The 14,956-nt window shown below is 42.6% G+C and overlaps 1 protein-coding gene across 2 annotated transcripts; it reads right to left on the reverse strand.

Moving 5' to 3' along the window:
* Nucleotides 1-2,419: 2,419 nt before the first annotated feature.
* LOC100446578 (glutathione S-transferase A3) lies at nt 2,420-14,331 on the reverse strand. Of its 2 annotated transcripts, XM_024249183.3 has the most exons (7): nt 14,000-14,331; nt 11,710-11,817; nt 9,629-9,680; nt 8,304-8,436; nt 5,904-6,045; nt 3,860-3,991; nt 2,420-2,962 (listed from the first exon to the last, which is right to left on the reverse strand). In XM_024249183.3, exons 2-7 carry the CDS (start codon nt 11,794-11,796, stop codon nt 2,840-2,842), a joined length of 669 nt encoding a protein of 222 aa, XP_024104951.3. In that variant the 5' UTR covers nt 11,797-11,817; nt 14,000-14,331; the 3' UTR covers nt 2,420-2,839. The 2 variants fall into 2 exon arrangements, with proteins under 2 accessions (XP_024104951.3, XP_024104952.3); XM_024249184.3 differs by lacking the exons at nt 9,629-9,680; nt 14,000-14,331 and having other exon boundaries at nt 2,620-2,962; nt 11,710-11,813.
* Nucleotides 14,332-14,956: the final 625 nt, after the last annotated feature.

The following is a 14,956-nucleotide window of genomic DNA, read 5'->3' on the forward strand; positions in this document are numbered from 1 at the left end:
TCCCACACGTTTCAGGGCCACAGGACTGCCTACTAGACTCTAAGAAAAATGGCAAGTCATCCTCTTATCACAGGGTAACTGCTTAATACGTTCCTTTTCAAGGTCGGCAATAAGTTTAACAAAACATTTCAGCAGATTTTGCTCTCTTTACAAGTCAGTAGAAACCGGCTTTTTGAAGACGCTCACTTTTCATGACTTGGATGTAAGGACTAAAGCAGATGAGAAATCTCTGGTGGGAACATAGATGGGAGGGGATATCTGTGAAGGGCAGGCTGATGGCACTCTGGAAGGCTTCTCTTACTGGGTTGCCACATAAAATGCAGGCAACCCAGGAAAAGGTGAAATTCAGGCAAAGAATCAATATCTTTTTTGTATAAGTATGTCTCAAGCACTGTAGATAACATGATTATACAAAAAAGTATTGATTGTTCATCTGAATTTCGTATTTACTTGGGTGTCTTGTATTTTATCTGCCAAATCTAGCCACGCTATTTGCATACTTTTTCCTCTCTGGGTCACTCAGGTTACCCTTCCTGACCTCTGGGCCTTTGCACATGGTAATTGACTTGACTGGAATGCACTACTTTCACCTATTACGGTATTTTCTCTACTGTGTCTTCTTTCCCTACACTGTTTTGACATGATGTATTCAATATCAGCTTCCCCACTAGACCCTGAGCTCCTGAGGGGAAAGCCTTCTTCTTGTTTGATTCCAGTCCTCATTGTCTGGCACAAAACCTGGTCATCATAAGAGCTCCTAAAATAAGATAGTTTTTAAATTTACGTGGAAGAATTCTAGCAAATATAAAAGTACACAGAATAATATAACAAAGTTGAAAGTACCCATGACCTGGATTCACCAATTGACAAAAGCCTTTCTTCATCTACACCATGCAGTGGGTTATGTTGGCCCCCACAGAAGATAGGTCCATATCCAAACCCCTGGATCCTGTAAATGTGACCTTATTTGGAAAAAAGCTCTTTGCAGATGAAATTAAGGAACTTGAGATGAGACCATACTGGTATATTTAAACAGGCCCTAAATCCAATGAGAAGTGTACCCACAACAGAGAAGACACAGATACAAAGAGGGTGAGGTGCTGGAAGCCCAAGGCAGAAAGTAGAGTGATGTGGCCAAGATCCCAGAAAGTTCAGAAATGCCAAGAGCCCCCAGAAGCTGTAGGAGGCAGGGAAGGATTGTTCTCTAGAGCTTCCAGGGGAATGTGGGCCTCACAACTTGACTTCAGACTTCTGGCCTTCAGAATTTCTATTGTTTCAAGCCACGTTGTTTGTAGGAATCTGTGACAGAAGCCACAAGAAAACAGTACAAACTTCTACTCCCCCCGCTACCAACAGATTCTTTTGAAACAAATTCCAGACAGCATATCATTTCTTCTGTACATACTACATTTATCTCTAGAAAGGAAGAACTACCTGTTGAAACATAATCACACTATTCTCTTATCATATTAAAATTCTATAATTCCTTAGTTTCATCAAAGCTTCAGCATTCTAGTTCATGTAAGTGTCCCACACCCGTACTCACAGCACAGGAGAGCAGACACAGTGGCCCTCAGGTGTTATTAGAGGCTCAATGGGGCTCTGAGGAGGGCACAGAGGACAGCCCAATGCTCCTGAGAAGCAATGGGGTAGACTTAATTGTGACCACTGGGAAGGAGCTTGCCAGGCAGGGCTAGCAAATGCACCCAGGCAGGAAGGCAAGAGGCCCCACCATGCTCAGAGGGTTGATGGGGCTGAAGATCAGGGAGTGAGGATGGGTGTGAGGATGCATTTTATATGCAGTCAGGACTCACTAAAGAATTCTGTGATATTCAGATTTGCATTTCAGAAGAACTACTCTGGTTGTAAGTAGGGAAGAGACTAGAGCAAAGTGAAGCTGCAGGTAGGAAGCCTGTGTGTCTGTCTGCTCTCTCACCCACCTCTGCCAACTGTGGGGAAGCTCCCTCTAAGAGGAGAACTCAAGTTGCAGAAGCCCAGGTGTCCTAGGGGAGATTAACATTGTAGGCCCAGTAGGGGCTGAAACTAGAAAGCACTCCTAATCTAAGCACTCTGGCACAATGACACACCAGGGAAAAATAATTTTGCATATAGTTATTTGTATGTAATTCACATATACCATCTGTATCTTGGCAGCCCAGGCCTGAGTGGCACTGAGGGAAGTGAGGGAAGGTTCATGCCTGGGATCCCACAGAGCCTTAAGGAGCAGAGTGAGGATGAGCCAGGAGCACACGCATTGTAAGGGACAACAGGGTGGCCTGAGAGCAGAGGATGGGTCTGTTTGCTCTTCAATATTTCCTCACCTCCTAGAAAACTGAGGAATCCACAGCAGACAGAATCATTGTTTTGAAAATGCAGGAGAAAGAACGCTTTTACCAGAAATAAAATGACAGTCCAGGAAAAGAAGAAAATGTCTTTATGCCATTACCCAGAATGGTAACTCTTCTCCTGTGCATACCTGAAAATGTCAGAAGCGCATTTCTACATTGACATTTTAATAGATTGTATGACAAATGTTACAGGATAATTCTTGGTGAAAGTCAAACCATATAACCTACATTTCCCATTTTTACTAAATTTTTAATTTCAAGAAAGAGACAGGTTAGGAGATTAGAAATCTGAATTCATATCAGATCTTAATGAAAAGGCTTAAATTTTAACTAAGTTGGCAAATAGGAGTTTTTATTATTTAATTAGCATATAATTGGAAAGGGTTCATTAGCTTTACAACAGGCACAATCAACACTTAAGTAAAGCACTTCATTGTTGCAAAACTTTAGAATATTAGTCTTGCATGTTCTTGGCCTCCATGGCTGCTTTATTAAAACCTGAAAATCTTTCTGGCTTCTTCTAAAGCTTTTGCATCTGCGGGAGGCTTCCTTGGGCTGCCAGGCTGTAGAAACTTCTTCACCATGGGCAGGTTGCTGATTCTGGTTTTCAGGGCCTGTAATTCACAAAGCACAGCCTCAGAGTGAAGCCAAGGTCTGCCACCACCATTAATACCACCCAGGGAATCTGACCCCTCCTGCCAAAGACCAAGCGAGTCCCCTCCATCAGCACCAGCATGGAGGCAGAAACAGACACCCAGTGAGAAATGAAGATAAGAGGAAGAACATGTAGCTCACTTTATTTTCCCCAAAGATGTCTTAAAGTTTTAATCAGTTCAGTCATCCCTATCTTTCTCCTTACATATTAATCCTGTAGATTAGTGACTCTTGTATAAGACAAGAAAAAATAATGTGCCCGTGAGATATCAACACAGGTCAGTCTCTAAGCCGAAGTGAAAATATGGAGAAATGAGTTGGAAAGGAAAATGTTATAGAAAATATTAAAGTCAAACCATGGGACTACCTTTTCTCAGTGAGAGATACAAGGTTGGGGGCAGTGTGTTGGGTGTGCTGTGCACAGAGGAACACAATTATCTGACAGCTCCTGCTGGCCACCGTGGCCAGAGCCTAAGGAAGGAACCAGATGAAAAGGGCCCTGCTTAGACCAATTCAGTGCGGGAACACAAGGACAGTCCTGGGATAAAGGGAATCACAGAACTTAGGAACAGACCACAGAGGAATGGGGGAGGAAGGAAGATGCTGGGCCCTGGGTCCTTCCCATGATAAAAGGCAAAATACTTTTCATGGGGTAGCATGCACCACAAATTTCCTTTCCAGAACAAGAGTCTTTTCATGCCTCAAAATTGGAGTCTGGAAGCTCATTTTGGAGACCTGGGGGTAGTGAAGGCCTGAAAAAGGCTGGGGTCAGAACATGGCCAGTCCAAGGGCCCAGATACTAGATCCCAAGATGGGACATGTGGGGCTGCCTCTCTGAGGGCTGTGAAATGGGTCACCTTCAGCAGAGGGAAGCTGGAGATAAGGCTGGAGTCAAGCTCTTCCACATAGTAGAGAAGTTCCACCAGGCTAATGTCAGCCCGGCTCAGCTTGTTGCCAACAAGGTAGTCTTGTCCATGGCTCTGTAACACCTGGAGAATTTGAGGAATCAGATCAGGAACACATGCGCACCCAGGCTGGGACCCCTGCTTCTCCCTGAGTGTTTCCAGCCTGACATTCCCACCTGTGTTGCCTAACTGGATGGTGTGAAGGTCCAGGCCTTTGTTTTTGTTCCCTGATTGAGTGAGGGAGCAAGAATGTGGCTCTGCTCACCCCTCGGTTGGAGCTCAGGCTCCCATTTTCTCTTCTCATTCCACATCACTGTGGCATCCACACCATCCACCTGCTTGCATTTTCCACATGGGCCAGGGGTTTAGCACCTGCTACTTCATGTTCTGTCTGCCCCAGGCCCTACAGCGTGTAGCCTTGACATTCAGGATGTGGCTCTACAATCTGCTCTCTCCCTCTCCAATCTCCCTTGGGCAGAGACTCCACCTTCATGACAGCACTCTTCCTCCAGGAGTAGACTATTTCAGAGTCTTCATTTCTCCATATGTTACATAGACTCAACAGCAACCTCTAGTGTGATTCAGAGCCTTCAGCCCACGTTCTACTTAAAAACATAAAATTTTGTTGAATAGAGAATTCTATATTGGGGTCTAGTAAATTGAAATTTTGCTGGAAAATTATAACTTGGGTATAAGTGGTATCATTGTTCCTCCAAATCTATCTTCATAAAATGACTTGTCTGCTTTCCTCATTTCCTGCTCTATCTCCCTGGGATCTGAAGTAAACCTGGGTTGTTATATATAAAGTTTCAGTGACGCAAAAAGAATAGCACTTGAATATAAAATTTTCTTTTTAATTCTCAGCAAGGCAAGGTACTTCTGTATAGAAGGGTATACAGTTGGAACAATGGTGAGCGCACACTTGGACAAAGGAGGGGAAGGGTTTCTTATCTCTGACGCACGTGGCCCATGCTGCTGTGTCTTTCCCCCTGCTGCTGTGTCGTTCCCCTATTGGCTAGGGTTAGACCGCACAGGCTAAACAAATTCTGATTGGCTAATTTAAAGAGAATGACGGGGTGAGTACTTTGGCGGGAGTCAAGGCAGAGCAGGTAGCCGGTAATCGGAATGAGTTAGGAGGAGCAGGTAATCGGAATGAGTTAGGGTACAGCAGGTAATCCGAATGGGTCAGGGTGGAGCAGGTGTTCGGAATGAGTTAGGGTGGAGCAGGTGATCGGAATGAGTCAGGGTGGAGTAGGTAATCGAAAAAGATTGCTTTACGAGGTAGTTAAGTTTAAAAGTAGAAGACAAAGAATTGAATATACTGACATATTAATTCTTTGAAAAGAAATTTAGAACTCATATCTAACAGGGTGAACTTGAATTCATCATCTTTCTTGCAATATCGGCTCTGACTCCTAAACTGCACTGTTATAATCTGCAAGCTGAAGTGTCTAGGAGGGAACTGCACTGACGTCTGCAACTTACTTTAAAATTAGTTTTAAAAAATCTTCCTCTCCACCCCACTGTCACTATCCTTTTAAGAAATATCCATCTCTGAAACACTACAATATTCTCTGGTTGGGAAATTGGTCTCCTGTCTTCCTACACATGGTGCCAGAATAGTTTCTAATGGATGGCTTTCATCATGTTCGTCTTCAGACAAAGCCTGTGTTCCACAGACTCAACAGCAACCTCTAGTGTGGTTCAGAGCCTTCCACAGCCCATGTTCTACTTATGAACATAAAATTGTTGAATAGAGAATTCTATACTGGGGTCTAGTAAATTGAAATTTTGCTGGAAAATTATAACTTGGGGATAAGTGGTATCACTGTTCCTCTAAGTCAATTTTCATAAAATGCCTTGAGAGTCAGAGAGCTGAATTGGTGTTCAGGAAGTCTCACTGAAAGTGAAGGTCAGTGCCCCAGGAATGCCCAGCCACTATTTTTCTACTGGCCTCTAAACTCAGTGCCCCAAAATGCTGAACAGCTTCACCTACTTTTTCGAAGGCAGGGAAATAGCGACTTTTTGTTTTCTCTTTGATCAAGGCAATCTTGGCATCTTTTTCCTCAGGTCGACATAAGGGCAGAAGAAGGATCATTTCATTCAAATCTGCCATACCTTCTGTATACATATCAATTCTGAAAGACAAAAACAGCCAAAGCACCAAATGCCTCTTGCCTTAGATTTTGTAGGTTTATAAAAACCTAAGAGAATAGGGGGTCAGGTGGTGGCAAAGTAATTCATCTCTAGTGGGTGCCTTTTATATTCTAGTCATTGTTCTCTGATTTTTGCATGTATGTTGACATTTCCTTCTTTCTTTTTTTTTTTTTGAGATGGAGTTTCCCTCATTCTCCCAAGCCAGAGTAAAGTTACACAATCTTGGCTCACTGCAACCTTTGCCTCCAGGGTTCAAGTGATTCTCCTGCCTCAGCCTCCAGAGTAGCTGGGATTATAGATGCCTGCCAATACAGCCAGATAATTTTTGTACTTTTAGTAGAGATAGGGTTTCACCATGTTGGCCAGGCTGGTCTCGAACTCCTGACCTCACGTGATCCACCCGCCTTGGCCTCCCAAAGTGCTAGGATTACAGGCATGAGCCACCATGCCTGGTTGCCATTTATTTCTTAAAACAACTTATCGAGGTAGATATATCTCTAAAATCTTTGTTATGCACATGACCAAATACAGGTACGAAGAGCATCGGTGACCTGTCTACAGTCACAGTCATGAGAGAAATTGGTGGAATCACTGTCAGTACCCACTGATGCTGCACCAGGATTTATCGTCTCTATTGTGGTTTGTTCTGTGCATAAACTTTGTGTGAGTCAAATGGCCAAAGACCTGCCTCCTAAGTAATCCCAACAGAGTCCCTGGCACAGCCATCTTAGTCATGTTCCTTTTCCTGTCTCATCATTTTACATCTCCCAGGCCCACTTCTATGCCCAATATTGGCAGTTTTTCCAATTACTCCCATGAAACAATTCTACAGCACTCTCCATGTGCTATTGCCTGACTCTAGCCACGGGTGCCTTACTTGAGACCCCACCTAAAAGATCCCCTTCCTTGGTGAAATTCTTTACACAGTTACAACCAGGACATATTTTAGGAGACCTTTTTTTTCTTTTGTGTTTAACTGGGTTTTCCACAGTACTTTTTAAAACAATAGTTTCATTGATGTATAGTCACATATTATAGTTGTCACCCATTAAATTATACTATTCAGTCACTTTTAGTACATTTACAGAATTCTGCAAATATCATCACACTCTAATTCTAGAATATTTTTATCACCCTGATAAGGACATCTGTACCCATTGAGTATTCATTTTCCCCAAACCCCAAACCCTTTAGCTTCAGGCAACCACTAGTCTACTTGCTGCCTCTATGGGTTTGAATATTCTAGACATTTCATACACACAATCCTACAATATGTGGCCTTCTGTGTCTAATTTCTTTTATGTAACATGTCTTTAAGGCGCAACTTTCTTGTAGCATGCATCAGTACTTCATTTCTTTTCATGACTAAATATTGTTCCATTGCATGGCTAAGGCACACTTTGTTCCTCCATTTATTGGTTGATGGATATTTGGGTTGTTTCTACTTTTTGAATACCATGAAAATTGCTGTTATTTGCACTGTACGTTTATGTACAAGATTTGGTGTGGAAGTATTTTGATTCTTTTGGTATATACCTAGTAGAGGAATTGCTGGGTCATTGGTAACTCTACACTAAACTTTTTGAAGAACTGCCAACAGTTTCACATAGGATGTTATTTAGAATCAGGCAGCCCAATTGCAACAGTGAGGAGACCCCATGGCTTTGCTGGTATTCGATAAATCTAGCTGCTTCAGCCTTGAATCAATGTTTCAAGGTAACCCCAGAGTTCTGGGTGCCAGCCTCTACTAGCCCAGCTCAAGTTGACCAGTCCATATAATTGGCTGGTAACTTGGGTTCCTGGTCATCATTCTTGGAATTACTGGGACCTGAGATTCAGCTTCTTTGCAGTCTTCCCTCCCCAGGCCTTCATCTACAGACTCTCAAACATTCTATGCCTGTCCTAAGCTGTTGGCTGGAGTCCAGCCTCTGAAGGCCTGAGCACCTGGAATCATGATTCCCCATCCTCCTGAGTTCATGGTTCATCAGTGTCTGGAAACCTCTGTCAGAGTGCTGGATCCATGGATTGCATCCTCTTCTAGAATCACCCTCGCCTGAACCCTCCCCATGTTCACTGTTCCCTCATCTCCATGGGACTCAGCAATACCGGACCTCAGTATACACACCCAAGGCCCAGCCTGGTCCTGGTCATGATGCCCTGCCATGGTCCCACTCACTCAAGGAAGAACCTAAATCACTCTGTGTTCTCTGTGGGTGGAAGAACAGAAAATGTACCGTACAGGGCTCTCTCCTTTATGTCTTTTCCATAGAGGTTGTATTTGCTGGCAATGTAGTTGAGAATGGCTCTGGTCTGTACCAGCTTCATCTCATCAATCTCAACCATTGGTACTTGCTGGAACATCAAACTCCCATCTTTAGAAAGAAGGGGAAAAAAGGAGAGTGAAATATCTATGAATCCCACCATTTTAGGAAGAAAAATGATGGTTGAAATGACTGAGGTTATAAAATGAAAAAGAAATTATTGCCTGTTAACCTCCAAAATGAAGTAGTATTTTGATTTTAGCTGCCTGTATTTCTTTTTCTGACCTGATTCCTTTTACCTTTTAGCCTGTTATTTCATTTATGTTTTTATTTCCCATCCAGGTACACAGTAGGTCCCTTGTATTTTTCTTGGGTTGATTTATCTTCATGATATTTACGAAAAAGCTGAGACAGTTTACAACGGGAGTGCCAGAGAGATGTCATTTAAAACGAGAACTTCCCAGGGTAAGTCTCATGGTGTTCATGGCCTTTAAAGTAGGTTCTGAGACACGATTTTATGTAGAGGTCCCTTTCTGTGTTCTTCCAAGCCTACAATATTACTACAATATGACCTTATCACATGACCCAAGAAAGAAAACAACTCAAGGTAATGGCCACATCTATTTCCATTCTTTTCGTCTTATTCACGTTCTTGTGTGTCCTCGGGTGGGGAAGGCTGTGTGGGATCCTGAGCTGATGACCACAGCTCATTCACCGTGCCCCAAGCATGAAAACAAGGAAAGGGCATTCTCAGGGCACTGGGGATTGTTCCTCTAGCAAACTGGCCTTTTAGCCTGGAGAGAGTTGCCAGACCTGTTCAGGGAGCCACATCCCTTCCACTTTAACCACTTTCTCCCTCTCCACCACCACAACTACCACCCTACACACACATAGGCATCGCCTGGTGTTAAAATCTTCAACTGTGGCCCGTCGCGGTGGCTCACGCCTGTAATCCCAGCACTTTGGGAGGCCGAGGCGGGCGGATCACGAGGTCAGGAGATTGAGACCATCCTGGCTAACACAGTGAAACCCCGTCTCTACTAAAAATACAAAAAAAAAAAAAAAAAAAACTAGCCTGATGTGGTGTCGGGCACCTGTAGTCCCAGCTACTTGGGAGGCTGAGGCAGGAGAATGGCATGAACGCGGGAGGCAGAGCTTGCAGTAAGCCGAGATCGCGCCACTGTACTCCAGCCTGGGCGACACAGCGAGACTCCGTCTCAAAAAAAAAAAAAAAAAATCAATCTTCAACTCTACCTTCTCTACTAGACACCCTCATCAGAGGCACTTAGAGACTTGATCTTACCATTTCTTAACTTTTCCAAATCTTCTGGAGATTCTATAAATTTCTCTTCAAACTGGAAGCAGAAACAGTAAATGGTTCTTGTTAGTTCATTCCATAGCATTACAGACTTGTGACATTGAATGGCCCCCATCTGGTACATAATTTGGATAACATAAGATTTCTGAGTTTGGCAGGGGACACAGAAGAAGCTGGTCATGGCCGCTTGGAAATTTAGATTAGATCCCTGAAGAAACAGGCATGGGTCAGACCATGCTCATGCTCATGGGTCTGACCATGGGTCAGAACTGCTCAATCTTCTTTTTTACTTTTTATTTATTTTTTTTTTTTGAGACAGAGTCTTACTTTGTCGCCCAGGCTTAAGTACAGCGGTGTGAGCACGGCTCATTGCAGCCTTGATCTACCAGGCCCAAGTGACCCTCCCACCTCAGCCACCTGAGTAGCTGGGACTATAGGCATGCACCATCACATCCTGCTAATTTTTTATTTCTATTTTGTAGTGCTGGGGTCTCGCTGTGTTGCCTAGACTCATCTCGAACTCGTGGGCTCAAGCAATCCTCCCCCATTGGCCTCCCAAAGTGCTGGGATTAAAGGTGTGCCACTGCTCCTGGCCTGGTCCGTCTTTTAGTTCACTTCACCTCTCCACGATCTCACAAATGTCCATGATTAAGGAGGGAACGTCACTGGAGAAAAGGCACATGAGCTGCAGAGCTGATGTCTGGGTGACAGTGAAACAGGGTATTCATTTTTACAAAGAAAACAACCTGGAATGGCAGTGTGAGGATTTCTTCTGTGCTTATTTCCTCATAGGTTTGAGAAAGGGTGAGGCTAAAGTCCCAAGCCCTCGTGAAGCAATGGAGAAAGTGCCGTCCAGAGGGTCAGGTCCACACGGCGCTGAGAGGCTGAAGGGATGCGCTAGAAGTTCCCTTCACAGGACGCCACCTCACCTGAAACCCTCCTTTTCTGCTGACACCCGAGGGACAAGATCTTCTGAGATTTTCCCATTACTTACTCTGGAGGAAAACCCTCAGGCAGTTACTGAGGGACTCTGGTCTGGACTGGGAAGTGTTTTTCTCAGTGACACCTCTAGAGGGCAGCACTTAGCGGAGTCCCACAGACACCTCCCAGCGTCTCCTGCTCAAACACTGGGAGGATGGCCTGGTAACACTGGGGAATGCTTGGGTGTTCTAGAAGCCCCCACCCCTGATTTTAACCACGTGTTTTCTTATCTGAGTCCTCGTAGACATGTATGTAGTCTGCCTTAGGGCAGGAATTGTGTCTACCTTGTTTACTGCCAATCCTCAGGACAGAACCTAGCACTTAAAAGGTGCATAACAAAATAACCACTGACTGAATATACTCAGTCTTTAACAGGCAGTTTGTTACAATCCACTCCCTCCCTGACCTCATTGTGGTTTATAGTTTATGTTTAATGACATTTAGTTTCCATGTACTTAGCATTTTACTGTATAAATTTCTCATATATATAAAAAATACACATAAAATACAACAGTCCTCTTTGTTTCAATCATCTAGCTGCAATAATCACCAACCCAAGCCAGTCTTTCATTTGTATGCCCAGCTTCTCTCCTCCTCTGTCATAATATGAAACAAATCTGAGGTATCATATTATCTCATCCTAAATACTTCAGTGTGTATCTCTGAAACATAACAGAAACATCATGCCTAACGTCACAAAATCACACTAAAAAATTTAACAATAATCTTTAATATTATCTAATATTCAATCAATATTCAGGTTCCTAATTGTTATGTGTCATAAGTTCTATTTTATAGTTTGTTTAAATCCTAATGCAAATAAGGTCCACTCATTGTGATTAGTTGATGATTCTTTTCAAAATATATTTTAATTATTCATGCGTTATTTTTCATGTGCTCTTTGATGGACAGATGTTTAAAATTTCATTGGGTAAAACTTGTCCATTTTTAAAAAAATAACGGGGATGTTTTTATTTGAGGCCAAAATATTCACAGGTCATCTAGTATGGAAGTCTCTTGGTTTATTAAAATATTTTGATACAATCAATTAGGTCCAACTTAAGATGACCTAACTCAGAACATACCTCCACTCCAGCTGCAGCCAAGAGCCACCGGATGGGCTCCATTCTGCCCCGTCCATTGAAGTAGTGAAGCTTGGGCTTCCCTGCCATGGTAACAGTCTCTTGGTTTCTCTAAAATGAATGAATGAACGCATGAATGGATGAATGAATAAGTCTGGAGAAGCAAAATGCATGCTAGTATATGTATGGTTGAACAACAGGATTGTCTTCCTTCTTCATAGCAGGATTGTTTCCACCTGTGAATTCTGTTTGCACTAGACAGATCCAACACCAAGGTGACTTCACAGGGTCCCTCTGAGATTCTGAGGCTTTCCTGTGCAAGACGTTTGTTTTCATTTATTTATTTTTATGTTGGTAATTATTCCAGGCACTACTGACTTGCATTATGTTCCAACCTACTTGGTGACTTCATGTGCCTTATAAAAACTATATGTTCTATTGATATATCTAGTTCTCCCCTCAAGACTTCCCAAATTATAGAGCTAGAAGGCATTTAGCTAGCCCTTCCTCCAGGTTTGTAATGAATACGTTGAACCCCAAAGAAAGTATGTGCAATTTGCCAACTAGCTAGTTAGTGTCAAAGTCTGGATTAGAACCTAGATCATCTGACATTCAGACTAGTTTCTTCCTGTTATGCCTTATTACTGAATATTTACAGCCTGCAGAAGTTACCATTTTTGTGTCCCCCACCCCTCAAACTGTGAGCTCCTGGGAAGCAGAGAAGTTGTCATAGTCTTTAAGCACAATGTAGTGCATTGCTCAAAGTTCAGTTGGTGCTTCATAGGATATAACATGGCTAGATATCTCAAGAGCAATTTTTTTTTTTTTTTTTTTTTTTTTTGCCATTTGCCTCATAGGGCTTGCTGTTTTAGAATACAGTAGTATAGAGTAATTAAAAAACAAACTAGGGCTGGGCATGGTGGCTCATACTTATAATTCCAACACTTCGGAGGGTTGAGGAGGGAAGATTGCTTGAGCTCAGGAGTTCAGGACTGGCCTGGGCAATTAAATAAAGTCTCTATTAAAGAAAAAATTAGCCAGGATTGGTGTTCCACACCTGTAGTCCCACATACTCAGGAGGCTGAGGCAGGAAGATCACTTGAGCCCAAGATGTTAAGGCTGCAGTGAAACATGGTCGCACCACTGCATTCCAGCCTGGGTGACAGAATGAGACTGTCTCAAAACAAACAAACAAAAAGCATGAAAAAAACCAAGCTAGGATTATGGCAATAAAATAACCAATCCTAATGATGAAACCCACCAATCTGCTGTTTAAAAAGAATTATCAAAGCAACCAAACTCTCCCACATAGTAGAAACATCATGACTACACACAAAAAATTTTTTTAATTGGATAAGTGCTTTGGCAGGGTAGCCCAGGGTAATATTTCATTTGGCAAATAGAAAGAACTTGCATATAGAAGGAATGTGCATGTTCTGTTGGACAGAGAATATAACAGCTTAAGAGGGGGTTATTATTATTCTTAGATCTACTTGCCTACTACCCTAAAAGTCCTATATATTTAGATTCACTTGCAATTTTGAGACTTTAAACCCTGCTCGCCCTTTGGTCCCAGATACTTTGAACAAGGAGGAGGAGGAGGAAGAAGAAGCAGAAGAGGAAAAAGAGGGAGAGGAAGAAGAAAGAGGGCAAAGAGAACAAAGAGGAGGGAAGAAGGAGAAGAAGAAGGAAAAATAGCATGCTACTTGGTGCTCAATCATAAAGTCACTTATATGAGCAATAAACTAATCTGTGTAAAATCAGTGATGGAAGTGTAAATTTAGATCCTGATTGTCAAGCATTGATGATTGGTTTCCCATTTGGAAGTGCCAGCTCTAGAGGAATACAACCATCCAGATGTATTTTCTTTTCATTGATCAAGTGGTGCCCCCAAATGTGTGACTCTGCCAACTTTAAATCTAGTATAATTGTGTGTTGACTCCTGTATGAATCACATGAATACATGTTTTTAATAAACAGCTTTACCATAAGCAAGCTTCGGCATGTGGCCTGGCACCGATGTGGTTGTATTTTCACATTGCTCACAATGATACCACTCTTACTTTTCTCATATCATCAAATTCTTTACCCTTGTTTTCTAAATTGTTGAATATTATTTTTCTTTACCGACCTGTCCTTCAGGAACTAACAAACAATGCTTAAATTGTCTCCTAAGCACACAGAAAAACAGCAAGAACATAAAGTACTCACACAAACTAACACATTTAAATTTGTTTTTCTTAGTGAAGTAGACATGAGAACATTTATGAAGATGTTTAAGGTCAATACTAACCTGATTAAAGTCCAGCTGGTCTCCGCTCAGCTTCTCAAGGCCGCCTCCTGATGTATATGTTAGCTGTTTTAACACTATGACAACTCCTGCCTTCTGAAGGGGGTGGAGTGTAGTTGGGAGCGGCCACTCCCACACCACTTTAGTCTCCAGAGTTCCATGCTCTGCTAGGAAGAAAATGACAGCAATTAATTTCAAGGCTATCCATAAATGCACAAAAAGATTTCATATCTATTTGGCTGCCTCAGAAGGTCACTGGGGACCGGTATCCTGTGAACACTGCTTAAGGAGGATCTTGTGAAATAGGCTGCAGATTTATGACGATGAGAAAACATTGTGGGGAGGAGGAAAGTGTCATAGGAGAGTCATAGGAGATGTCAGGGAAGGGGACTTGATAAAGAGCATAGGGAGATTGCCTTCTAAATTTGTTTAAAAAGACTAAATTACAAATAATGTCACAAAGTTTTATAGGCCCAAAGAATCTGGCTGAGTTGTCCTTGCCCTGGGCAGACAAAAGACCTCAGCTGCATTCCCTGAGGTCATTTGCAGATATTTCTCCGTGACTTACGAGTTAGCCTTTCTCCCTAGCCCAAGGCTCTGCATGCTGTTTCTTCTATTTGGAGCACTCTTTTCTCCCCTGCTCCCAGGCATCCTGTGCTTCCTCTATCACATCAGTCTTTCTACATTCCGTGCATCGTGTCTGCTTTCCCCCTGTTGACTGTGAGCTCCTTGAGGCAGGGCCTCAAGTCCTGGTGGTTAACCAAGTCCCCATGGCTAACCACAGTGCCTGGCATGTAGAAAGGGCTTAATACATGTATGTGTAATTTCTACTTTTCTAAAGGAAATTGTCAGACATACATAAATCTAGAAAGAACACTGCGAAGCTTTGATGTACCCATCACCTTGCTTCAAAAATTATTGACAATATTTGAAGCAAATCTCAGACTTAGTTTTTTTCGT

This window comes from Pongo abelii, chromosome 5, assembly GCF_028885655.2.
Source record: "Pongo abelii isolate AG06213 chromosome 5, NHGRI_mPonAbe1-v2.0_pri, whole genome shotgun sequence".
In the NCBI taxonomy this organism is placed as follows: domain Eukaryota; kingdom Metazoa; phylum Chordata; class Mammalia; order Primates; family Hominidae; genus Pongo; species Pongo abelii.